The 25,470-nt window shown below is 41.9% G+C and overlaps 1 protein-coding gene across 1 annotated transcript in view; it reads right to left on the bottom strand.

The window, feature by feature from the left end:
- The window catches only part of TRAPPC3 (trafficking protein particle complex subunit 3), a 51,789-nt gene that overhangs the window by 7,983 nt on the left and 18,336 nt on the right, over nucleotides 1-25,470 (bottom strand). The window contains exons 3-4 of the mRNA XM_075850539.1: nucleotides 23,150-23,249; nucleotides 3,711-3,893 (exon numbers count right to left, since the gene is read on the bottom strand). Coding sequence (XP_075706654.1) covers nucleotides 3,711-3,893; nucleotides 23,150-23,249 — 283 coding nt within the window. The remainder of the gene's footprint in view (nucleotides 1-3,710; nucleotides 3,894-23,149; nucleotides 23,250-25,470) is intronic.

The raw sequence follows: 25,470 nt of genomic DNA, 5'->3' as shown, positions 1-25,470 counted from the left end.
TTTAGTGCAGTTTTTCACGTCCGAGTTTCACCCGTGCGGGACCCAACTTGAGTCTATGGAGGGATCCGTGAAAAACGGAAGAAAATAGGACATGTTCTATTTTTCAACGGACACTTCACACGGTCCGTTGAAACAACGGCTGCGTAAACAGCCCTATTGAAATACATTCGTCCGTGTGACGGCTGTTTTAACAGCCGTCAAACGGACGTATTCAACGTTCGTGTGAGTAAGCTTTAACCCCTTCAGGACACAGCCGGTTTTGGCCTTGTGGACACAGGCGATTTTTTCAAATCTGACATGTGTCTCTTTATGTGGTAATAACTTGGGAATGCTTTTACCTATCCAAGCGATTCGGAGATTGTTTTCTCGCGACATATTGTACTTTACGTCTGTGAAAAAATTTGGCCGATAAATTCAGTAATTTGTGAAAAACACCAAAATTTAGATCAAATTTGCAAAAAATTGCATTTTTCTAAATTTGAATGTATCTGCTTGCAAAACAGATATTAATACCACACACAATAGTCACTAGTTAACATCCCCCATATGTCTACTTTAGATTGGCATTGCTTTTTGAACGTCCTTTTATTTTTCTAGGACGTTACAAGGCTTAGAACTTTAGCAACAATTTCTGACATTCAAGAAATTTCCAAAACCTATTTTTTCATGGACCAGTTCAGTTCTGAAGTGGCTTTGAGGGCCTTATATATTAGAAACGCCCCATAAATTACCCCATTTTAAAAACTTCACCCCCCAAAGTATTCAAAACCGCATTCAGAAAGTGTCTTAACCCTTTAGGCATTTCACAGGAATTAAAGCAAAGTAGGAGGTGTAATTTACAAATGTAATTTTTTTTGCAGAAATTCATTTGTAATAGAAAAATTTCTGTACCACAGAAGGTTTTACGTGAGAAACGCAACTCAATATTTATTGCCCAGATTCTGCAGTATTTAGAAATATCCCACATGTGGCCCTAGTGTCCTAATGGACTGAAGCACCGGCCTCAGAAGCAAAGGAGCACCTAGTGGATTTTATTAAAATATATTTTAGGCACCATGTCTGGTTTGAAGAGGTCTTGTGGTACCTAAACAGTGGAAACCCCCAAAAAGTTACCCCATTTTGGAAACTACACACCTCAAGGAATTTATCTAGTTGTATAGTGAGCATTTTAACCCCACAGGTTTTTTGCTGAATTTATTGGAATTAGGCCTCATGCACACGACCGTATTTTTTCACACCCGTAAATACTGGCGTAAATACGGGTCCGGTGTCACACGTATTCCACCCGTTTTGCACCAGTATTTACGAACCCGTGCTCGTAAATATGGGTCCGGTGTCACACGTATTCCACCCGTATTTACGAACCCGTGCTCGTAAATATGGGTCCGGTGTCACACGTATTCCACCCGTATTTACGAGCACGTTTTTGGCAGCAAAATAGCACTGCACTAATCGGCAGCCCCTTCTCTCTATCAGTGCAGGATAGAGAGAAGGGACAGCCTTTTCTGTAATAAAAGTTAAAGAAATTCATACTTACCCGGCCGTTGTCTTGGTGACGCGTCCCTCTCTTCACATCCAGCCCGACATCCCTGGATGACGCGGCAGTCCATGTGACCGCTGCAGCCTGTGATTGACCTGTGATTGGCTGCAGCGGTCACATGGCCTGAAACGTCATCCAGGACGTCGGCCCGGATGTCGAGAGGGACGCGTCACCAAGGCAACGGGCGGGAGACCGGACTGGAGAAGCAGGAAGTTGTCGGTAAGTATGAACGTCTTTTATTTTTATTTTTTACAGGATAGGGGATACATGTCTTTTGTTTATGGCAGAGCGGGGAGATACCTCCCCGCTCTGCCATAGTTTTCATTGTAGTCCCGGCGGTAGTTACGCCACTGGGCTGTGGCCTGCAGACCGGGTAGTCCCCTGACCTCGCCTCACCTCGCAACGCTCCCGTAATCACGGGTGAACACACGCAGCCACCCATGATTACGGGAGCCCCATAGACTTCTATGGGATGCCCGTGCCGTTATTACGGCATGAAATAGGGCATGTTCTATCTTTTTTAACGGCACGGGTACCTTCCCGTGAGCAAACGGGAAGGTACCCGTGGCTAACAGAAGCCTATGAGCCCGTTATTGCGGGTCGTAATAACGACCCGCAATAACGGGTGTTTTTACGGTCGTGTGCATGAGGCCTTAGTCTGTGAAAATGAAAATCTACATTTCTTCTGAAAGAAGACATTTTTAATTTTTGCAAGGAATAAAGGAGAAAAAGCACCCCAACATTTGTAAAGAAATTTATCCTGATTACGGCAATACCCCATATGTGGTCATAAATTTATATTTGAACACATTACAGCCCTCAGAAGGGAAGGAGCGCCATTTGGAGCTCAAATTTTGCTATAATGGTTTTCGGTGCCATGTCGCATTTGCAACGCCCTGGAGGGACCAAAACAGCGGAAACCCCCCAAAAGTGACATTCACTATCAGAATCCAAGAGAGCAAATGCCTCTTCAGCGGTATATAACTTGCGTGCCATTTTTTTACGTATTTTTTTTTTTACGTATTTTTTGTAACAGTTTTAATAAAAGTAACAAAGAAAAAATCCACTAATCAATTGATCAATAAATTTATGAACAACCATAAGGCCCTATTCACACTGAGTTTTTTTACGAGTTTTTCGGAGCGGAAACCGCTCCACAAAACTTGTCAAAAACTGCCCGAAAATGCCTCCCATTGATTTCAATGGGAGTTGGATGAGTTTTTTTACCGCGAGCAAAAAAAACGCATCACGGTAAAAAGAAGCGACATGACCTATCTTGAGGCGGTTTCCGCCTCCAAAACCCCATTTCAATCAGTCAAAAAAACACCTGTGTGAACACAGCCTAACAATGAATCGATGTATTTAGAATTTACAGACATGTAAACGTATATATTACATGTACGTATATATCTATATGATGCTATAGATAGAACATTCCTAATTATTAATTTTTAGTATTAACAAATTTCAAATATATGTCTATATATATTACGTGTATATATATATATATATATATATATATATATATATATATACACACACACACACACACACACATTATAAGCCCGAATTGATTATTAATTAACTAATTAATTGTCCTAGTCTGAGTACTATGTAAACTATCTACCTAACAGACTACCTAAACTAGGACTAGCTGCCTACACTAAACTATCTATGTTGAGGTGTTTTTTGTGTTTCACAGTCATTGTGTCTTTATACGAGACACACAGCAGCTGCTCGGCACAGCTTCTTCTCGCTCACGGTCTCAGAACGATCTGACAGGGAGGAGAAACATTGTAACAAACAGCACGAAAGTTTGTTGCTGCAACAAACTTTGCTGTGAACACCATGATTAGTTTATCATGGTGATCACGTCATCAGGACCGACACCAATCCGGTCCTGATGTCTTCTCTCAGTACTAAGTCTGCTGGTAGCAGCGTGTGCTGAGAGATTCAGAGCATAGGGAGAGCGCTGTGCACTCTGTTCTGACACCACGTAGATTAACGGGCTGCAGGACAAAGGACCAGCACTGCAGCCTGTTAATCTACGTGGGCTGGTCATGAAGGGGTTAAGAGAGCTATGTACGTTTACCTGCAGTCCTGTACAAATTGACAGATAACACAACGTGCACCATGAATAGTGCCAAAATGACGACGCAGACAACTTTACCATTTCCAGTGCTCCTCGTAAAACTCCACATAGCATATTGGAATAGATAAGGTTGGAATGATTATCAGGCAGCTCCACAAAGTCTACAAGAGGATTGTTTTCCAGAATGAGAGAGAACTCGTCACCAGCAGGACTCCAGTTTGTGATAGTAGGTGTGATTCCCAGGTACATTTTAAACGCCACCTAATAAGACATGAGAAAGACACAGTATAATAAAGAGTCGCTTAACAATACAAAATCGAAGTAGTTATAAAACAAAAGATTGCCACCTGCAATATGGATCTATGTAAAAGGAGATATGTTTCACAAACAAATACTGTATTGTTTTTGGGCTATGACAGCAGGATACCTGCACAAAAAAAATACGTATGTATTGGGGGCTGCTAATAGAGGGCGGCAAACAATTCTATCATCACAATAACAACCAAAACAGTTAAGAATAAAAACACTGGTGTGCACCTACATACCTCTCAATTATACCAACATTACATATACAATTAAGTATGATAGGCTGGTAATGATATCTACATTAGCTCAATAGTGGGGCACGAACAACCAGGTAAATAGGTTATGTAATACACAACACCACCGCCCTACCCAAATGGTGACTCCCTAAAGGAATAGCTATGAAGCCCTTTTTCCTAGGAACAAGTCGAACTATTTAATGTCAGAGGCTACAACCAATTACATGCCTGAGGAAGGAAACCCTTTTTTTTTCTTCCAAAACGCGTCGGATGATGGGTCCTATCCAGGACACTATCTGTTTGATGACGTCACCAAGCACAGCCATAGTTTTGGACATTAATATACATCAGTACTTTGCCACAAGCTGGTGTTAAAGAGGTTATATGGGCGAACTCTTCTGCACCGGCACGGGCACAGTGCGTCACTAGTTGTCCAGACTTTATGCTCTCCTGATCTCTCCATCCACTCTTTCCACACCTTCCTATTTGCTTAGCTGGGAGAGGGACCTGGGTCTAAAATTTACTGTGGAGCAGAAAGATCGCTTGTTCACTATGACACATAAATCCTCCATGGCTAACAGGTTTCAGGAGGCGGGATTTAAGATCTTGTCGCGATGGTATAGAGTGCCTTCCAGATTACATGCGATGATCCCTGCGGTCTCACCGTTGTGTTGGAGATGTGGAGACCATGTGGCAACAATTCTACACATCTTTTGGGACTGCCCGCAGTTGACAGATTTCTGGTCCGAGGTGTGGCGCATCTCCTCCAAATTTACGGACTTCCCCCTTCCGCGCTCTCCGGCCTTTTCCTGCTCCATCTGTGTGACGTTCCATTATCTACTTAACGATGCTCAGTGGTTCGCCATCTGGTGAATGCAGCTAGAGCATGCGTCCCTGCGCTGTGGAGACAATCTTGCACTCCGTCGGTGGGCATGTGGTTCGGCAAGATTCAGGAGATTATGAGAATGGAGGACCTCACGTCATCTATGAGAGGGACCCATGCTAAATTCCTCAAAACGTGGCATCATTGGATTAGATTTCAATCTTCTGTGGAGTTTAGGACCATTATGGCCTCTTGAGCATAAATCCTAGGCTTAGTGTGTAATATCAGTTTTCTCACCTTCCCTTTTTCTCTCTGCCCCCCTTCTCTTTCGCTTCTCTCTCTCTATCCTGTTTTCATACAGATCATTATGCATGGCTGCGGGTTCAGAATGCATAAGATGTCTTTTTCAATACCGTTTTCAGCTGTACGTTGAGGTTTTTTGTTTTTCTCTTGCACCTACTGTGACTGAATATACGGACCTGTGAGCCGATGTCTGTGCTGCTTATGCCTGCACTATCCGATGTGTTTTTGGAAAACGGAAAATAAAAGAATTTGGACAAAAAAAGTGGTTATATGGGGACCAAAAATGGCTTGGTTTACGGTAAGTGAAAATAAGTCACTTTCTAACATACTTTCATTTTTAACTCTGTCCTGAATCTTGTAGTTCAAACCCGGTCAAGTGGTGGCGGAAGTCTTGTAGTTTTCGTAATATGGATGACGAACGGCTTGCTTCCCCCGCAGTTAGTGTCGGCGTGTTATCAGGCACATGACCACAAGGGCCTGGCACATTTCCTATTGCTGGAATACTCGAGCAGAGCATCAGCTGGCGCTCTGCCCGGGGACTCCAGTCGATAGGAAGCTCCTGATGTCACTGTCCATATATGTCTGCAAGATACAACTTCTATGTATACAGGATACAAAGAAGCTATATATCAAAAATTTAACTTTTTTTTTTTTTTTTTATAAAACCCCAATTTAAAACTTGTTCAAAATAAAACATTGATTTATCGAAAAAAAAAAAAAGTCGCCTTTAAAAAATTTTTTTTTGGGTAACTACTGAAAACTTTATTTAACTGTTTATAACACTTTTTATTATTCCCCCTAGGGGATTTGAACCAGCCATCATCTGTTCGCTGGTTCAATACACTGCAATACTAATGTGTCGCAGTGTATTGTCATTTTTACAGGCACCTGTTAAGCCCTGCCTGAGGTAGGACTTCACTGAGCATAAAGAAGGTAGACCTGCGGGCCTTTATAATACCCTCGGCCTGCCATGACAACCATCGCCCGATGGGCTGTTGGAGGGGGCCGCCCGAGTCTTTCTAGCGGCTTAGGTGCCGTGGCCGCCATTGACCGTGGCATCTAAGTGGTTAAACGGCCAGGTTCAGCTGCAACACAAAGTGGACACCCGCAATGGAGCAGGCTCAGAACGAAAGTCTGCTCCATACTTCAACCTTCGCACCAGGACGAACGGGCACGTACTGGGACATCAAGGGATTAATGTTATAGCATAGCCAAATGGCGCTGAAGCATGTGGCGTGTAAAAATCACCTAATGCATCACTTACTACATAGTTGCAAACTGCCTCTAAAAGTGACAACAGCACAAGAACTGTGCGTCGGGAACTTCATAAAATGGGCTTCCATGGTCAAAAAGTTGCATATTGACCTTATTCTACAGGTTGATTACGGCGATACCAAATGGTTTTGTTTTATGTTTTACCACTTTTCAAAAAATAAAACCATTTGCTAAATTTAAAAAAAAAACAAAAAAAACTTGTGTCCTCGTATTCAGAGGGCCATAACTTTTTTTATTTTTCCATCAATTTAGCGAAGTGAGGGCTTAAGTTTTGCAGGACTAGCTGTAGTGTTCACTGATACCATTCTGGGGTATATGCAACCTTTTGATCATTTTCTATTTCATTTTTTGGAGCGCTAAGGTGACCAAAAAACAGCAGTTTGCGTGTTTTATATATATATTTTTTACAGCATTCACCAAGCGGGTTAAACAAAATTTGAAAAGGGTTTCGTTTTTTTTAAACTTTTAATACTTTATTGTTTTCGGAACATAACTAAAACCTTTAATTGTTTTTTTACTTTTTTTTTTTATTAGTCCCCCTAGGAGACTTGAAGCAGCGATCGTTGGATCGCTTGAATGATATAATACAATACTAATGTAAATATAATACTAATGTATTGCAGTATATCGTGATTCGGACAGTCTCCTTCGAAGCCCTCAAAGGAGTACAAAGATGGAAGACCTGGGGGCTTTTGTTCGGCCCCCAGGCTGCCATAGCAACCGTTGTAACCGGCTGATCGTGCCGGGGGGAGGGGGAGTGGGGTGCGATCGCGTGTTTGAGGGGGTCGCCCCCCTGATTCTAACACTTCCGCGGTCGCGATTGATCGCAGCATTTAAACTGTTAAGCGGGCGGAATCAAAGTGAACTTTGATTCCGCTCATTGCAGGGAGGTCTCGGCTACGTGTAACAGCCGTCACCCGCTGTGTATGGAGCGAGCTCAGCCCGTTAGCTCGCTCCATACTTTCCCTTAACCCTCATCACGTACAGTTACGTGATTTTGCGTGAAGGGCTTAAGGTGTTCGTAGCAGCATATGTGCTCTATATAGGCAAAAAAACTAAAACCACTGGAGTGCTTCTTTAACCCCTTCCCGACATCCGCCGTATATATACGGCGCTGTCGGGAGGTGCTTCCCGCAAAGCGCCGTATATGTACGGCGCAGTGATGGTGCGGACTCAGAAGCAGAGCCGGCACCATCACTGCGGGGTGACAGCTGTATTATACAGCTGGCACCCTCCTGTAACTGCCAGGACCGGAGCTATTCTCCGATCCGGCAGATTAACCCCTCAGATGCTGCGCTCAATAGAGCGCAGCATCTGATTGGGTTGCCGATCGGGTGAAAACCTGTGATGCAATCGCTGGGTTGCTGTGGCAATCGGACGCCAGAAAATGGCGTCCGAGTCTGCCTTGTACGGGAGCCTGCGGCGTGTCCTCATAGACTTGCTGTCAGTGAATAACTGACAGCGCTAATACACTGCACTACATTTGTAGTGCAGTGTATTAGAGTAGCGATCGGGGCATCAGGCCCTCATGTCCCCTAGTGGGACAAGTCAGAAAAGTAAAAAAAAGTTAATAAAAATGTGGTAAAACAATAAAAACACACACATTTCAAATAAAAATAAAGCTAAACTGACTTTTTTCCCATAGTAAGTCTTTTATTATGGGAAAAACCGTAAAAATCAAAAAACTATACATAATTGGTATCGCCGCGTCCGTAATGACCCAAACTACAAAACAATGATGTAATTTATCCCGCACGGTGAACGCCGTAAAAAATAACCATGAAAAACAACGCCAGAATCTTTGTTTTTAGGTCTCATCTCCTTCCAAAAAATGCTATAAAAAGTGATCAAAAAGTCACATTTACTCCAAAATAGTACTAATAAAAACGACAATCCGTCCCGCAAAAAATAATCCCTGACACCGCTTTGTGCACGCAAAAATAAAAAAGTTATGGGTCTTAGAATATGTCGACAGAAAACAAATGATTTTATAAAAAAAGTGATTTTATTGTGCAAAAGCCGCAATACATAAAAAAACGATATAAATTTGGTATCGCCGTAATCGTATCGACCCGCAGAATAAAGCTAACATGTAATTTAGGGCACACTGTGGATGCCGATAAAAAAAAACAATAAAAAACTATTCCAGAATTGCTTGTTTTTGGTAATTTCCTTTACCAAAAAATGAAATAAAAAGTGATCAAAAAGTCGTATGTGTTCTAAAATGGTACCAATAAAATCTACAGCCCGTCTCGCAAAAAACAAGCCCGCACACCGCTCAATCAACTGAAAAACAAAAAAGTTACGGCACTAGTAATGCAGTGATGAAAAACATCTCAATGCGCAGGCCGGAGGGGAACATTCCTTCAGTTTCAGGGCCCTAGTATTTAGGAACTAGGAAAGGGAATGGACACAGCACATCCGCTGGAAGCGAGGGCGCCCGTATTATACCAGCGCAAAACTTTCCCAGTAATATTTCCCAAACTACGAAGGAGAAAAAGTCCCCAAAAGGTGCAGAGCGTTACAGAAGTGGGATAAGAAAGAAAACCGTTTATCAGTGTGACACCGGCCTGCGCATAACGGATCGCTTCACATCGTAACACACATCTATGGATAATTGTATTATTTACCCAATTATTATACCCTCTTATTATGCCCTGATGGACTCCGCACAGATTACATATACCCTGATGTACTCCGCACAGATTACATATGCCACCACATTATAAACGGAAATACCAGCAAAAACCCAAACAGAACTATTACCAAGCAAAATCCATGCTCAAAATGGCGGTCTTTGCCTTCTTAGCCCTACAGTGTGCCCAAACAGCAATTTATGGCCACAAGTAAGGCATTACCATACCCGGGAGAACCCGCTTAACAATTTATGGGGTAAGATTCTCTAGGGGCACAACATCTTGTGCGGTGAATGGGCAGATCAGTGGAGAAATTGCAATTTTCACTTTGCACAATCCACAATGCGTATTCATTTCTGAAAAACACCTGTGGAGTCTAAATTCTCACTACACCCCTTGATAAATGCCTTTAGCGGTGTAGTTTCTAAAACGGGGTCACTTTTGTTTGGTACATCAGGGGTTTTGCAAATGCAACATGGCGTCCGCAAACCATTCCAGCAAAATCTACGCTCCAAAAGATAAATACCGCTCCTTTTCTTCTGAATGCTCCCATACATGTAAACAGCTGATTATAACCACATATGGGGTGTTACCGTACTCGGGAGAAATTACTTTACAAATGTTGGGGTGCTTTTTCTTCTCTATTCCTTGTAAAAATGAAAAATGTTGATCTAAAACGACATCTTGTTGGAAAAAAAAATTATTTTTCATTTTCATGGCTTAATTCTAATTAATTCAGCAAAAAACCTTTGGGATCAAAATTTTCACTATACCCCTAGATGATTCCTCAGGGGGTGCAGTTTCCCAAATGGAGTCACTTTTGGGGTGTTTCCACTGTACTAGTACTACAGGGGCTCAGCAAATATGACATGACACCCAGAAACCATTCCAAAATCCAAATGGTGCTCCTTCCATTCTGAGCCCTACCGTGTGTCCAAACAGATGTTTGTGACCACATGTGGGGTATTGTTTTACTCGGGAGAAGTTGCTTTACAAATGTTGCGGTGCTTTTTCTCCTTCAGTCCTTGTGGAAATGAAAAAAAAAAATACCTAAACCTACATTTTCTTTGAAAAAATGTAGATTTTCATTTTTACGGCCTACTTACAATAAGTTCTGCAAAAAAATTGGCCTGTCAAAATGCTTGCTACACCCCTAGATAATTTCCTCATGGGGTGTAGTTTCCAAAATGGGGTCACTTGTTGGGGGTTTCTACTGTTTTGTCCCCTCAGGAGCTTTGCAAATGCGACATGGCCTCCGCAAACCATTCCTGCTAAATTTGAGTTCCAAAAGCCAAATGGCGCTCTTTCCCTTCTCAGCCTCGCCGTGTGTCCAAACAGCCGTTTATTACCACATGTGGGGTATTGTTTTACTCGGGAGAAATTTCTTTACAAATTTTATGGTGCTTTTTCTCCTTTAGTCCTTGTGGAAATGAAAAACAAATTAGCTAAACCTACATTTTATTTGAAAAAAAATGTAGATTTTCATTTTCATGGCCTAGTTCCAAAAATTTCTGCAAAAAACCTTTGGGGTCAAAATGCTCACTATACCCCTGGATAATTTCCTCAAGGGGTATAGTTTCCAAAATGGGGTCACTTGTTGGGGGTTTCCACTGTTTTGTCACCTCAGGGGCTTTGCAAATGCGACATGGCCTCCGCAAACCATTCCTGCTAAATTTGAGCTCCAAGAGCCAAATGGTGCACTTTCCATTCTAAGCCCTGCCGTGTGTCCAAACAACCGTTTATTACCACATGTGGGGTATTGTTTTACTCGGGAGAAATTGCTCTACAAATGTTGTGGTGCTTTTTCTACTTTAGTTCTTTTGAAAATGAAAAAAAATTAGCTAAACCTACATTTTATTTGAAAAAAATGTAGATTTTCATTTTCATGGCCTAGTTCCAAAAATTTTTGCAAAAAAACTGGCCGGTCAAAATGCTTGCTACACCCCTAGATAAATTCCTCGAGGGGTGTAGTTTCCCAAATGGGGTCACTTTTGGGGGGTTTCCACTGTTTTAGTTCCACTAGACCTGTTCAAAGCTGACATGGTGCCTAAAATATATTCTAATAAAAAGGAGGCCCAAAATCCACCAGGTGCTCCTTTGCTTCTGAGGCAGGTGCTTCAGTCCATTAGGACACTAGGGCCACATGTGGGATATTTCCTAAAACTGCAGAACCTGGGCAATAAATATTGAGTTGCATTTCTTGGGTAAATCTTTCTGTGGTACAAAAAAAATTGATTCAAAATGAATTTCTGGAAAAAAATAATGAACTTTGTAAATTTCACCTCTACTTTGCCTTAATTCCTGCGCAATGTCTAAAGGGTTAAGAAACGTTCTAAATGCTGTTTTTAATACATTGAGGGGTGCAGTTTTTAAAATGGGGTGACTTATTTGGGGTTTCTAATATCTAAGGACCTCAAAGCCACTTCACAACTGAACTGGCCCCTGTAAAAATAGCATTTTTAAATTTTCTTCAAAATGTGAGAAATTGCTGCTAAAGTTCTAAGCCTTGTAACGTCCTAGAAAAATAAAATGATGATCAAAAAACGATGCCAATCTAAAGTAGACATATGGGTGATGTTAGTTAGCAACATTTTTGTGTGGTATAACTGCCTGTCTTACAAGCAGATACATTTAAATTGAGAAAAATGCTAATTTTTGGCTAAATTTTGGTGTTTTTCACAATTAAATACTGAATGTATCGGGCAAATTTTGCCAGTAACATAAAGTCCAATGTGTCACGAGAAAACAATCTCAGAATCGCTTGGATAGGTAAAAGCATTCCGGAGTTATTACCACATAAAGTGAAACATGTCAGATTTGAAAAATGAGGCTCTGTCAGGAAGGTCAAAAGTGGCCAAAGAGGGAAGGGGTTAAAGGGTACGTCCACACACAGGGAAAACACTATTGGAATACAAAGTGCCTGTTGTAAAATTTGGTGGAGAAGGAATAATGGTCTTGGGATGTTTTCAGGGTTTGGTCTAGTCCCCTTCTTTTCAGTGAAGGGTAATATTGCTAAAGCATACGAAGACATTTTAGACAATTGCATGCTTCCAGAAAAGTTTGGGGGCGGAGGCTTTTCTTGAGTTCGAGACAGACCCTCTTGTGCAATATCAATGTCTGCCCTCACACATGCTCTATTAGCTGAATGAGCACAAATTCCTACAGGCACACTCCTAAGTCTTACATATCTTGTTTTAATGGCGGAACATATTGGGCAACAAGAACTATCAGTTCTAAAAGGGGTTGCCCCAAGATTTAATGTGATGGCTAGACGACTGGGTCAGAGCATCTCCAAAACAGCACACGCAGTGCCTCGCAGACTGTTCAGTGTCCATGGTGACCCCTGTGCTCTGCCAAAAGAACCTATAATGATCACATGAGCATCAGAACTGGACTATGGAGTAATGAACGAAGGTGGCCTGGTCTAAAGAATCATGTTTTATTTTACATTAGTTCGACAGCCGGATACGCGTGCGTCATTTACCTGGGAAAGAGATGACACCAGGATGCACTATGTGGCAGAGGCAGTGTGATGCTCTGGGCAATATTCTGCTGGGAAACCTTGGGTACTGGTATTCATGTGGATGTTACTTTGGCATGTACCACCTAAACATTTTTTGCAGAGTAAGTACACCCCTGCATGTCAATGGCATGCTCTAATGTCAGCGCTCTGTTTTAGCAGGATAATCACCCAGTCAGGCTCCATGCACACGACCGTGCACGTAAATACAGGCACGGCTGGCTGCAGACAGCCTCCTGCATTTGCAGGCCGTGCTCAGATATAAAGTCTGCCAGCATGGTACGTAAAAATTAAAAAAAATAGACATGTCCTATCTTTTGCGGAGCCTTTCTATGGCACGGACACCTTCCCGTAAATACATGGGAATGTATGAGTCGACCATAGAAATTAATGGGTCCGTAATTACGGACTAAATCTACAGTCGTGTGCACTGTTCAGGAATGGTTTAACCCTTTCAGGACTAAGCTCATTTTGGCCCTTGATGACCAGCCCCATTTTTTCAAATCTGACGTGTCATTTTATGTGGTAATAACTCTGGAATGCTTTTGCCTATCCAAGCGATTCTGAGATTGTACTTTGTTCGTGGAAAAATTTGGTCAATAAATTCATTGCTTATTTGTGAAAAAACACAAAAATTGTAAGAAAAGTTGCAAAAAAAAAAAAATTATAATTTTTCTAATTTTTAAATGTATCTACTTGTAAAACAGATATTAATACCACACAAAATTGTTGCTAATTAACACCCCCCATATGTCTACTTTATATTGGAATCGGTTTTTTTAACATTATTTAACCCCTTAAGGACGCAGCCTAGTTTGGGCCTTAAGGCTCAGAGCCCATTTTTTAAATCTAACAGATTTCACTTTATGTGGTAATAACGTCGGAATGCTTAAACCTATCCAAGCGATTCTGAGATTGTTTTCTCGTGACACATTGGGCTTCATGTTCGTGGTAAAATTTGGTTAATATATTCAGTGTTTATTGGTGAAAAATTGCAAAATGTAGAGAAAATTTTGAAAAAATAGCATTTTTCAGAATTTAAATGCATCTGCTTGTAAAACGGATGGTTATACCACCCAAAATAGTTACTAGTTCACATTTCCCATATGTCTACTTTAGATTTGCATCGTTTTTCGAACATTCTTTTATTTTTCTTGGACGTTATTAGGCTAAGAACATAAAACAGAAAATTCACATATTTTTAAGAAAATTTCAAAAGCCTTTTTTTAAAGGTACCTCTTCAGTTCGGAAGTGGCTTTGAGGGGCCTATATATTAGAAACCCCCATAAAACACCCCATTTTAAAAACTAGACCCCTCAAAGTATTCAAAACAGCATTTAGAAAGTTTTTTAACCCTTCAGGCATTTCACAGGAATTAAAGCAAGGTGGAGGTGAAATTTGCAAATTTCATTTTTCTTGCTGAATTTCAATTTTATTCAATTTTTTTCTGTAACAGAAGGTTTTACCAGAGAAATACTACTAAATATGTATTATCCAGATTCTGCCGTTTTTAGCCACATGTGGCTCTAGTGTTCTCGTGGACTAAAACACACGCCCTAGAAGCAAAGAAGCACCTAGTGCATTTTAAGGCCTCTTTTTTATTAGAATATATTTTAGGCAGCATGCCAGGTTTGAAGAGGCGTTGAGGTGCCAAAACAGGAGGAATCCCCCAATAGTTTTTTCACAGTACCTATTTGAATTGTGCGGTGAAATAAAAAAAAAAGAAATTTTTTTCCAATAAGATGTCATTTTTGATCAAAATTTCTTATTTTAACAGGGAACAACATACCCCATTTTGTTGCCCAATTTGTCCTTAGTGCGGCAATACCCAATTTGTGGTGATAAACTTCCGTTTGGGCCCATGGCAGGGCTCAGAAGGAAAAGACCACTATTAAGTCATGTATGCAGAAGCCCCTGAGGTACCAGTACAGTTGAAACCCCCGAGAAGTGACCCGATTTTAAAAACTACACCCCTTAAGACATTCATCTAGGAGGTGTAGTGAGCATTTTGACCCCACAGGTACTATGTAAATATAATACGCAGCAGATGGTGCAGAGAGATTTGCAATTTTATATATATATATATATATACCTTGTCAGTGTCCGATATAGTGTGCCCAGCATGTGCCACCAGAGATATACACCCCATAAGCTGTAATGTGGGTTCTCCCGGATACGGCAATACCCTACATGTGACTGTTATTTGCTGCTTGGGCACATGGCAGGGCTCAGAAGGGAAAGATGCGGGGGATAAGCTGTGCGGAGTGCATCAGGGTAAATTAAAAATTAAGGGATGTATGATAAATTCGAAAACAATCTTTCATACAGAGCCCTGGTTTTTCGGGACACGTGTCGCATTGGTATGTTGTGTCCTTCCTTATCCCCCTCTTTGAGCAGACTCTGCACCTCTTGACTTTTTCCCTTCTTGCCAGTTTGGGGAACTTCTCCTGGAAAGTGTTGCCCTGGTACGATGCGTGTGGCCTCGCTTCCAGAAGTACTGGGTGCCCCCCTTCTTGGTCACTTAGGTTCTTGATAACCACCTCATGAAATTCCAGGAAAGTTCCCCTCTGGCCTGCACATCGACGTAGCACGTACGCATTGTACAATGCCATCTGTATGATGTGCACGGCCAGCTTCTTATACCACTCCCTCGTTTTCCGCATGGCGCTGTAGGGTTTCAGGACTTGATCTGACAAGTCCACCCCTCTCATGTACCTATTTTAGTCCAGGATGCAGTCTGGTTTGGGGGTCTCTGTACTGGTACCTCGTACAGGTACATGGGTACTGGTGTGGCCATGTATTGTTGTCAATACAAGGACATCTCTCTTGTCCTTGTACTTGACACACAATATGTTGCTGCAAGCAGTGTCTTAGGGAGGCCTCTCAGATTTTTTTTCTAGCAGTGCCGCATGCCGCAATACTTCTGGAAGCGAGGCACTTGAAGAGCGGGACGCTGGTATAAAAATTATCCAGGTAGAGGTGGTAACCCTGGTCCAGCAGTGGGTGCACCAAATCCCACACAATTTATGAATTAATTCCCAGTAAGGGGAAGCATTCTGGGGGTTGAATACTGCTGTCCTTCCCTTCATATATCCTAAATTTGTAGGTATACTCTGATGCACTCTCGCACAGCTTATACATCTTCACGCCATACCTTGCCCTCTTACTCGGCAGGTACTGGCGGAATTGAAGCCTCCCTTTAAAATGTACCAGGGACTCATCAATAGAAATACACTTCTCGGGGGTGTATGCTTGGGCAAACCGGGCAATGAAATGGTCTAATAGGGGTCTCAGTTTGTACAAACGGTCAAAACTGGGGTCATCTCGGGGTGGGCACAGCTCATTATCCGTATAATGTAAGAAGCGAAGTATTGCCTCATAACGCATCCTGGACATGGCCATACGGTACATCGGGGTGTGGTATAAGATGTCCGTGCTCCAGTAGGTCCTAATGGACGGCTTTTTCAGAAGCCCCATGTTCAAGTGAAGTCCCCAGAACTTGCCCAACTCTGCTGCATCTACAGGGGTCCACCTGTGGGATTGGGCATAAAACGATGTGGGGTTCTTAGTAATATACTGTTGGGCATATAAATTCGTCTGGGAGACCATAAGATCTATAAAGTCATCAGTGAAGAAGAACTTGAAAAAGTCAATTTCACTGAGCCCTGCCGTATTAAATTTTATCCCTGAGCTGCCCGTGTACTCTGGGATTTGGGGCTCATAAATGTCTGTTGTGGGTGTCCAAATGGGGTCACTTCGCTCGGGCGCTTGCACTGCAGCGGGGTAATCTCGCTCGGATTCTTCAACTGTGGTGGTGGTCCTGGGGCGTCTCCTAGGGGGTTCCTCTTCTTCATCACTGGATGAGGAGGTGGATAAATAAAACAGAGTCTCACCATCCGACGACTCTGTGTCTGAGGCAAGAAATGAATATATTGGGACATGTTTGTTTGCTTCCCTAACTAGGAGCAATAGGCTGTTACCTAAACCAGCCCAAAAAATTGGTGTTTTTATAGAACGAGTGGGCTTCCCCGAGACTAAACCTAACTAGGGCAAGGGTTCCTAACACTAAACCTAGCTAGATTTTATTTGAACTTCCCTGAGACTAAATCTAAACTACGGCGACTATTCCCTGACACTAAACCTAACTAGATTATTCAGAGCTTCCCTGACGCTAAACCTAACTACGGTGATTGACCCCTAACGCTAGATCTAACTACGGTGACGGATTCCTGACGCTAAATTCCCTGACACTATACCAAACTACGCTTTTTGACGGTTCCCTGACACTAACTAACCCGAATACTAAACTAACCAGTTAAATTGTCTAAATTAACAGTTTTGTTTTTTTTTTATATATATTTTTTGGGTTTTATATGTTTTTTATAAAGAAAAAAAATAATCCCCAGGGACCAAGAAATTGGTGCTGAAGACCAAGAAGTGGTCAGTGATAGGTGATCACTGACCAAAAACGTGTGTGGGGGGGGGGGGGGGAACACAAGGAGGAAGGGTACAGGAATGGGTAGTGGATGGGAGAGGTGGGATGCCGAAAAAAAAGTTGTTTTTTAGACTTTTTTTTTTTTTTTAACTTTCTCTTCTCTCTCTTTCTCACAACCGCTCTGAACGCCTCGCTATCTCCAACAGAGGCTTTCAGGGCGGGAGCGGCAGGATGTGATGTCAGGGAGAGGAAGTGAAGAGACTGATCGCCACTATTGGACAGTTACTCACTAACTGACCAATAGTGGCGATCGTGGAGGCGGGACCATCGCGGCAGGTCCCGGCGTATTGAGCTGCGATAGCCTGCTGTCGAAAACAGCAGCTGTCACAGCTCGTGCACGCGGCGGTGGAAAATGGCAATGCATTTTCCCTGCGACGTACTATTCCGCCGCTGAGCGCGAACGCGTCGGTCAGCGCAACGGAATAGTACGTCGCTGAGCGCGAAGGGGTTAAGGATGCAGCCTGTTTTGGCCTTCAGGACACAGGCAATTTTTTCAAATCTGACGTGTTTCACTTTATCTGGTAATAACGTCGGAATACTTTCACCTACCCAAGCGATTCTGAGATTGTTTTCTCGTGACACATTGGACTTGTTACTGGCAAAATTTGCTCGATACATTAAGTATTTAATTGTGAAAAACACCAAAATGTAATCGTAAAATTTGGAGCTCAAATTTAGCAGGAATGGTTTGCGGAGACCACGTCGCATTTGCAAAGCCCCTAAGGGACCAAAACAGTGAAAACGCAAAAAAAGTGACTCCATTTAGGAAACTACACCCTTTGAAGAATCCATCTAGGGGTGTAGTGAGCATTTTGACCCTACAGGGGTTTCATAGATTTTATTAGAATTGGGCAGTGAAGATAAAAAAAAAATTCTTTTTTTCCAATAATACGTAGCTTTAGCTAAAAAAAAAATCATTTTCTCAACAAATAAAGGAATAAAAGAACCCCAACATTTGTAAAGCAACTTCTCTGGAGTACGGCAATACCCCATTTGTGGTCATAAACTGCTGTTTGGGCACACGGCAAGGATCAGAAGGGAAGGAGAGCCATTTGGCTTTTTGAATCACAGATTTTGCTGGATTGGTTTCTTGACACCATTTCACTTTTGCAAAGCTCCTAAGGTATATACCAGTATAGTGAAAACTCCCCAAAAGTGACTCGATTCACGAAACTACACCCCTTGAGGAATCCATCTAGGGGTGTAGTAAGCATTATGACCCCACAGGTGTTTCATAGATTTTATTAGAATTGGGCAGTGAAAATAAAAAATTAAATAAATGAAAAAAAGGCACCCCAACACTTGTAAAGCAACTTCTCCTGTGTACGGTAATACCACATAAGTGGTCATAAACTGCTTTTGGGCATAGAGTAGGCCTCAGAAGGGAAAGAGCGCCATTTGACTTTTGTAATACAGATTTGCTGGATTGGTTTCTGGGTGCTATGTCGCATTTGCAAAGTCCCTCTGTGACCAAAACAGTGACCCCATTTTGGAAACTAAACCCCTCAAGGTATTCACCTAGGGGTGTAGGGAGCATATTAACCCCACAGGCCTTTTCCATGAATGATTGCACTGCGGAAGGTGCAAAGTAAAAATTAAAATTTTTCCCTAGATATGCCATTTCAGTGGCAAATATGTCGTGCCCAGCTTGTGCCACTGGAGACACAAACCCCAAAAATTGTTAAGTGTTCTCCCGGGTATGGCAATGGTATTTATGTGGACGTAAACTGCTGTTTGGGCACACTGTAGGGTTCAGAAAGGAGGTAGCGCCATTTGGCTTTTGGAGCGTGGATTTTGCTTGGTAGTAGTTTTGTTTGGAGTTTCACTGGTATTTTAGTTTATAATGTGGGGTACATGTAAGCCGGGCGGAGTATATAAGGGGCATAGTCAGGTGGTATAATAATGGAGTAAAAAATAACAATAAAATAATCCATAGGTGTGTGTTACGCTGTGAAGCAATCCTATCTGCACAGGCCGGTGTCTCACTAATAAATGGTCTTTACTTATCCCCCTTTTGGTCCACACTCGGCATCTTTGCAGTTTGGGGAATTTTGCTGGGAAAGTATTGTCCTGGTATAATACGGGCGTCCTCGCTTCCAGCAGATATGTTTGGGCCCTCCCCTTCCTGGTTCCCTAATTTTAGGGGCCTTGATAATTCGCCACTTGAAACAGAAGAAATGTTCCCCTTGGGTCGGCACAACTGCATATTTTTTCTTTCCTGACTTATTGGAGCCTTAACGAAATTTATTTTTTCATAGACGTAGTGGTATGAAGGCTGTTTTTTTTGCGGGACGAGATGTAGTTTTTATTGGTACCACTTTGGGGTGCATGTGACTTTTTGATCATTTGTTATCCTTTTTTTTTTTGGGAGGCAAGGTGACCAAAAAACAGCAATTCTGGCATATTTTTTTGAGTTCTTTTTATGCAGCGTTCACCATGCATTATAAATGACATGTTACCTTTATTCTGCGGATCAGTCAGATTCTGGCGATACCGAATTTATAGCACTTTATGTTTTACAACTTTTTGCACAATAAAATAACTTTTGTAAAGAGAATGGATTTTTTCTGTCGCCAAGTTGTGAGAGCCATAACGGTTTTAATTTTTTCGTTGACGGAGCTATACGAGGGCTTGTTTTTTGCGAGACGAGTTATAGTTTTTATAGGTACATACGACTTTTTGATTACTTTTTATTTCAATTTTTGGAAGACAAAGTGACCAAAAAATAGCAATTATGTCAGTATTTTTTTGTTGTTTTTTTTACGCCGTTCACTATGCGGAATAAATAACATTATATTTTTATTGTTCAGGTCGTTACGGTCGCAGGGATACCAAATATGTATGGCTTTATTATTTTTTTCAATAATAAATGACTTGATAAGGGAAAAAGGGCAATTGTGTTTTATGTTCTTACTTGAAACTTTTATTGTATTTTTTACAACTTTTATTTTCACTTTTCTTTAGTCCCACTACGGGACTTGAAGGTCCAACTGTTTTTTTGATGTTCTAATACATTGCACTACCTATGTAGTGCAATGTATTAGAACGGTCAGTTGTTCACGGACAGCAAGCCGATCAGGCTCCGCCTCCGGACGGGGCCTAATCGGCTTCCGTAATGGCAGATAGGAAGCCATTGTTAGGCCTCCTGTTGCCATAGTAGAAGTCGCCAGCCTTGCCATCGCATGGCAGGCTGCCGATTTCATACAAACCACTTTGATGCAGCGATCGCATTGGATCGCTGCATTGAAGGGGTTAATGGCAGGAATCGAAGCTCGCTCCGGTTCCTGCCTTTACAGTGGGACCAGAGGCAGGGGTTAACAGCTCGATCCGGGTGTCAGCACTACACTTGGACACTCAGATTGCGCTTTTAACACCCACTGTGAATTCACTTTGGCGCTGCACAAAGCCCAGCAAGTGCGGACGTGAGTTTACTGTGGGCGGTCGGGAAACAGTTAAAAATGGTGATCATATTCTCTGTAGCCCAACAAATCGGTTTGGCTACCAGAGAACAGGTTGCTGGGGAGCTGCGGACACTGACACCACCGGCGTCAGAGCGATCTCTCCAGCGCTATGAGGACAGAAGGAGAGGTCTGCAGATTCACGTCCTATATGCGAATAGGACGTGAATCTACAGATTGTCGGCATGAAAGGGTTAAGAAACATGACAAAGAGTTCAAGGGGATGACTTGGCCTCTAAATTCCCCAGTTCTCTATCTAACCGAACATCTGTGGGATGTGCTGGAAAAAGAAGTGCGATCCATTGGGACCACACTTTGCAACTTACAGGACTTAAATGATCTGCTGCGAATACCTTCGGCCCCATGCACACGAACATGCTTTTGCGGCCGCAATTCCCCCGAAAATCCACGGGAGAATTGCGGCCTCATTCATTTCTATGGGGCCATGCACACGACCGTAGTTTTTACGGTCCGTGCATGGCCCGGGAGCCCGAACTGCAGAAAGAACGGACCTGTCTTATTACGGCCGGCTTCTGCGGTCCGGGCTCATTGAAAATAATGGCCGCGGCCATGTGCATGTCCCGCGATATGCAGGCGGCTAGCGGCTGACAGTCCGCAGCCGGCCGACCCGAAAATCACGGCCGTGCACATGGCTACGGTCGTGTTCATGAGGCCTTAAAGAGGCTCTGTCACCAGATTCTCAAATCTCCTATTGCATGTGATCGGCGCTGCAATGTAGAGAACAGTAACGTTTTTGTTTAAAACGTTCATTTTTGGCCAAGTTATGAGCTATTTTCTATATATGCAAATGAGGTTTGAAATGGACAATTGGGCGTTTTTTTTTCGTTATGTCAAACTGAGCGTGTATTGTGTTTTTAACTGGGCGTGTTTACGTGTATGACGCTGACCAATCAGTGACCAGTCAGCATCATACACTCCTCTACATTCATTTACACAGCAGCGATGTGCAGCCACATAAACAGAGATCAACGTTAATCAAGTGTCCGGATAATGAATACACATGAAATCCAGCCTGGACGTCATGTGTATTCAGAATCCCGACACTTCTGACTCTTTTCTGTGAGATTTCCAGCAAGTGAAACGAAATCTCACTAGATTACGGAGGTAAACGAGATTTCGTTTCACTTGCTGGAAATCTCACAGAAAAGAGTCAGAAGTGTCAGGATTCTGAGTACACATGACGTCCAGGCTGGATTTCATGTGTATTCATTATCAGGATTAACGTTAATCTCTGTGTATGCGGCTGCACATCGCTGCTGTGTAAATGAATGTAGAGGATTTTATGATGCTGACTGATCACTGATTGGTCAGCGTCATACACGTAAACACGCCCAGTTAAAAACACAATACACGCCCAGTTTGACATAACAAAAAACAAAACGCCCAGTTGTCCATTTCAAACCTCATTTGTGTATATATATATATATATATATATATATATATATATATATAAAATAGCTCATAACTTTGTTAAAAATGAAAGTTTAAAAAAACAAAAAACAAAACGTTACGGTTATCTACATTGCAGCGCCGATCACATGCAATAGGAGATAGGGGTTTGAGAATCTGGTGACAGAGCCTCTTTAATGTCAGATCCCACAGGACAACATCAGAGGATTTGTAGAGTCCGTGCCTCGACGGGACAGAGCTGTTTTGGCGGCCCTACACAATATTAGGCAGGTGGTTTTATGGTTAAATATATATTTTATACACATACTTTCACAGAAAAACCATGTGTTCAGAGAAAAACGTACTTTAATTTCAGAAGAGAAGGAAATGTTTTCAGCTAAAAATATCTAGTCCGACCACTCCCAAATGCACGATACAGCAGCTATGGTTTTTAAACTGAAAAATATTGCAAGGGTAAATAAATATTCTGTTCCCAAGAAAGTTGCCAATGGTTCTGGCAGCAAAATACATAGTGCATGATGGGAAACAGACTGAGCCCCTGCTGACTTGGCGAGGAACGATAGAACGTGCAAAGCAATATGTCATGAAGTCATTGGAAGAGACCCAAGGGGCAGCCTCGGAGGACACGTGTACTAGAGGAAGAACTGCATTAGTGAATGGAAAAATAATTCTGACATGTTTATGTATGTCACTCCTTATTACAAGTCCGAGACGAGAGTCCCTGTGTGTGAATCTCAGACTCTTCTAGAGCAATTATTCATTCAGTCATATGCAACCCAGCAGTTAAAAAGTCTGTAAAAGTATTTATTATTTCACTATTCTGCGCAGTTCAAACCCGTGCGACTATAAACTGTATGGCCGCACTTCTTTGCCAAATTCATTACACAGTTATTATTAAAAGCAGTCGTCTTATATGACCTGCACAAGTAAAAATCCAATAGCAGTAAAAGAAAAAAAGAAAGATCCCTCTTCTGTAATATGAAGACAATAAAACATTAGTATTTAGATGAAGATACTACATTAGGACCTGTTACCTTCGCTATAACATCAGCAGTTTCTCGAAAATCATGGCACCTTCCAACATTAGACCGAGCCAAGAAATCTTCAATCAGCCTCACACCTATGTTGTATCCCCTGAGACAGATAAAGAGATCAAATAAAAGGAGGAACAAGAAAATACTGGGATTGTAAAATAACATGTAACTACTTGAAGAGAACCTTTCACCTCCCCATACATGTAATGGGGAGGGCTGCACAAACCATGGGGCACTTTACTGTTTCTTTCTACATCCCTCCGTTATTTAGATATCGGTGCCGTTGTCTTTGCCGCCGGATATTTAACCTCTTCCCGCCGCAGCACATTCCAAAAGCCATAACGTCTTTATTTTTCCGTCGATATAATCCTATGGGGGCTTGATTTTTGTGGGACGAGTTGTAGTTTTTCGTAGCAACATTTATTTTGCCATATAATGTACTAGGAAACAGGAAAAAAAATATTTGTGGGGTAGAAAATAAAAAAAAAACAGCGATTCCTCCATGTTTTTTTGCACGCCGTTGTTACGGAATGCACTGTGCAATTAAAACAACATGTTAACTTTATTCCGCGGGTCAATACGATTACGGCGATACCAAATATATATAGTTTTTTCTATATTTTGCTACTTTTACAAGTAAAAACCTAAGTGTAAAAAAGAAAATTTATTTTGTGGCGCCAAATTCCGAGACCCATAACTTTTTTTATTTTTCCGTCGATTAAGTCGTAGGAGGGCTTATTTTTTGCGGGATAAGCTGTCGTATTTAATAATACCATTTTGGTGTACATGTGATGGTTTGATCACTTTTTATTTCCTATTTTGTGGGAGATTAAGTGACCAAAAAATAGAGATTCTGGCGTTTACAAATTTTTTTTACGGCGTTCACCGTGCGGGTTGAATAATGATAGTTCAGACTTTTACGAACGCGGCGATACCAATTATGTTAATTAATTTTTTTACTATGCTCTAGGGGGGAAATGGGAAAAGGTTTTTTTTTTTAACTATTAATTATTAATAATTATTTTTTTTTCTTTACACAAAAAAAAACAAACACTTTATTTAACTCATTTTTACTTTTTTTTTTTTATTAGTCCCCCTGGGGGACTTCAACCAGCGATCGTTAGATCGCTTGCACGATTTACTGCAATACTAATGTAATTGCAGTATATCGTGATTCTGACAGGCATCTATTAAGCTCTGCCGAAAAATCGAAAACAGAACGCCTCCAAACATCTGCCCATTGATTTCAATGGGAAAACGGCGTTCTGTTCCGCGTAAAAAAACGGCCATGAAAAAGAAGTGCAGGTCACTTCTTGGGACGTTTTTGGAGCAGTTTTTCATGGACTATCGAAAAAAGCTCCAAAAACGGCCATAAAAAACGCAGCGAAAATCGCGAGTCGCTTAAAAAATGTCTGAAAATCAGGAGCGGTTTTCCCTTGAAAACAGCTCTGTATTTTGAGACGTTTGAGTTTGTTGTGAACATTTAAATGCTGCGGTCTCTGTTGACCGCGGCATTGAACGAGTTAAACTAGCGGGATCGCGCTGGAGCGCGATGCCGCTAGTTACTCTGAGGTGTCGGCTGTAACAAACAGCCGACACTGCCATCGTATGAAGCGGGTTCACTCTGTGAGCCGGCTACATACTTCTCCTACCCAACTTTGGCGTATGGATACGTCAAATGTCGGGAAGGGGTTAAATAACCCCCTGAACTGTCAACCGGTTGTGTACTGGCAAGGGGGCGTGTTACTATGGCTGTGACACTGTCCAATCAGATATGCACCATGTTACAGCAAGAGCGCACACACACACACGAATTACACACACACACACACGACAGTTCAGTGGGTTATTTAAAGATCGGACGGCAAATATAATGGCATTGATATCTAAATAACAGAGGGAGGTAGAATTTTTTTTTTTATTATTATTATTTTTTTTTAAAAGTGCCCCAGGTTTTATGCAGCCCTCCCCATTACATGCTGCACATGTATGGGGAGGTGAAAGGTTCTCTTTAAGCACACGGTGTAGTTTGGACCTTAAAGGGAATCTCCTACAAAAATATCTCAGAAAAATATGAACAATGTTTGCCATTTCTATGTAGACAAAAAATGAGCCAGTGTTGAGTTATGACATCTACTTAGTACAGAGCCATCCGATGCTGTAGTTTCCAGGAACAACCCGCTCACCGCTCCGTACTATTACGACGTAGGGTGTCGTTTTTTTGACGGACCCATAGACTTCAATGGGCCCCACGGTCACGTAACGGCATACAAAAGTAGGGCATGCACTACTTTTGACAGAATGGACGAACGGTACCGTCA

Source organism: Rhinoderma darwinii, chromosome 2, assembly GCF_050947455.1.
Source record: "Rhinoderma darwinii isolate aRhiDar2 chromosome 2, aRhiDar2.hap1, whole genome shotgun sequence".
In the NCBI taxonomy this organism is placed as follows: Eukaryota; Metazoa; Chordata; class Amphibia; order Anura; family Rhinodermatidae; genus Rhinoderma; species Rhinoderma darwinii.
The sequence above is the reverse complement of the archived record's forward strand: the minus strand, read 5'-3'. Positions and strand labels throughout refer to the sequence as shown.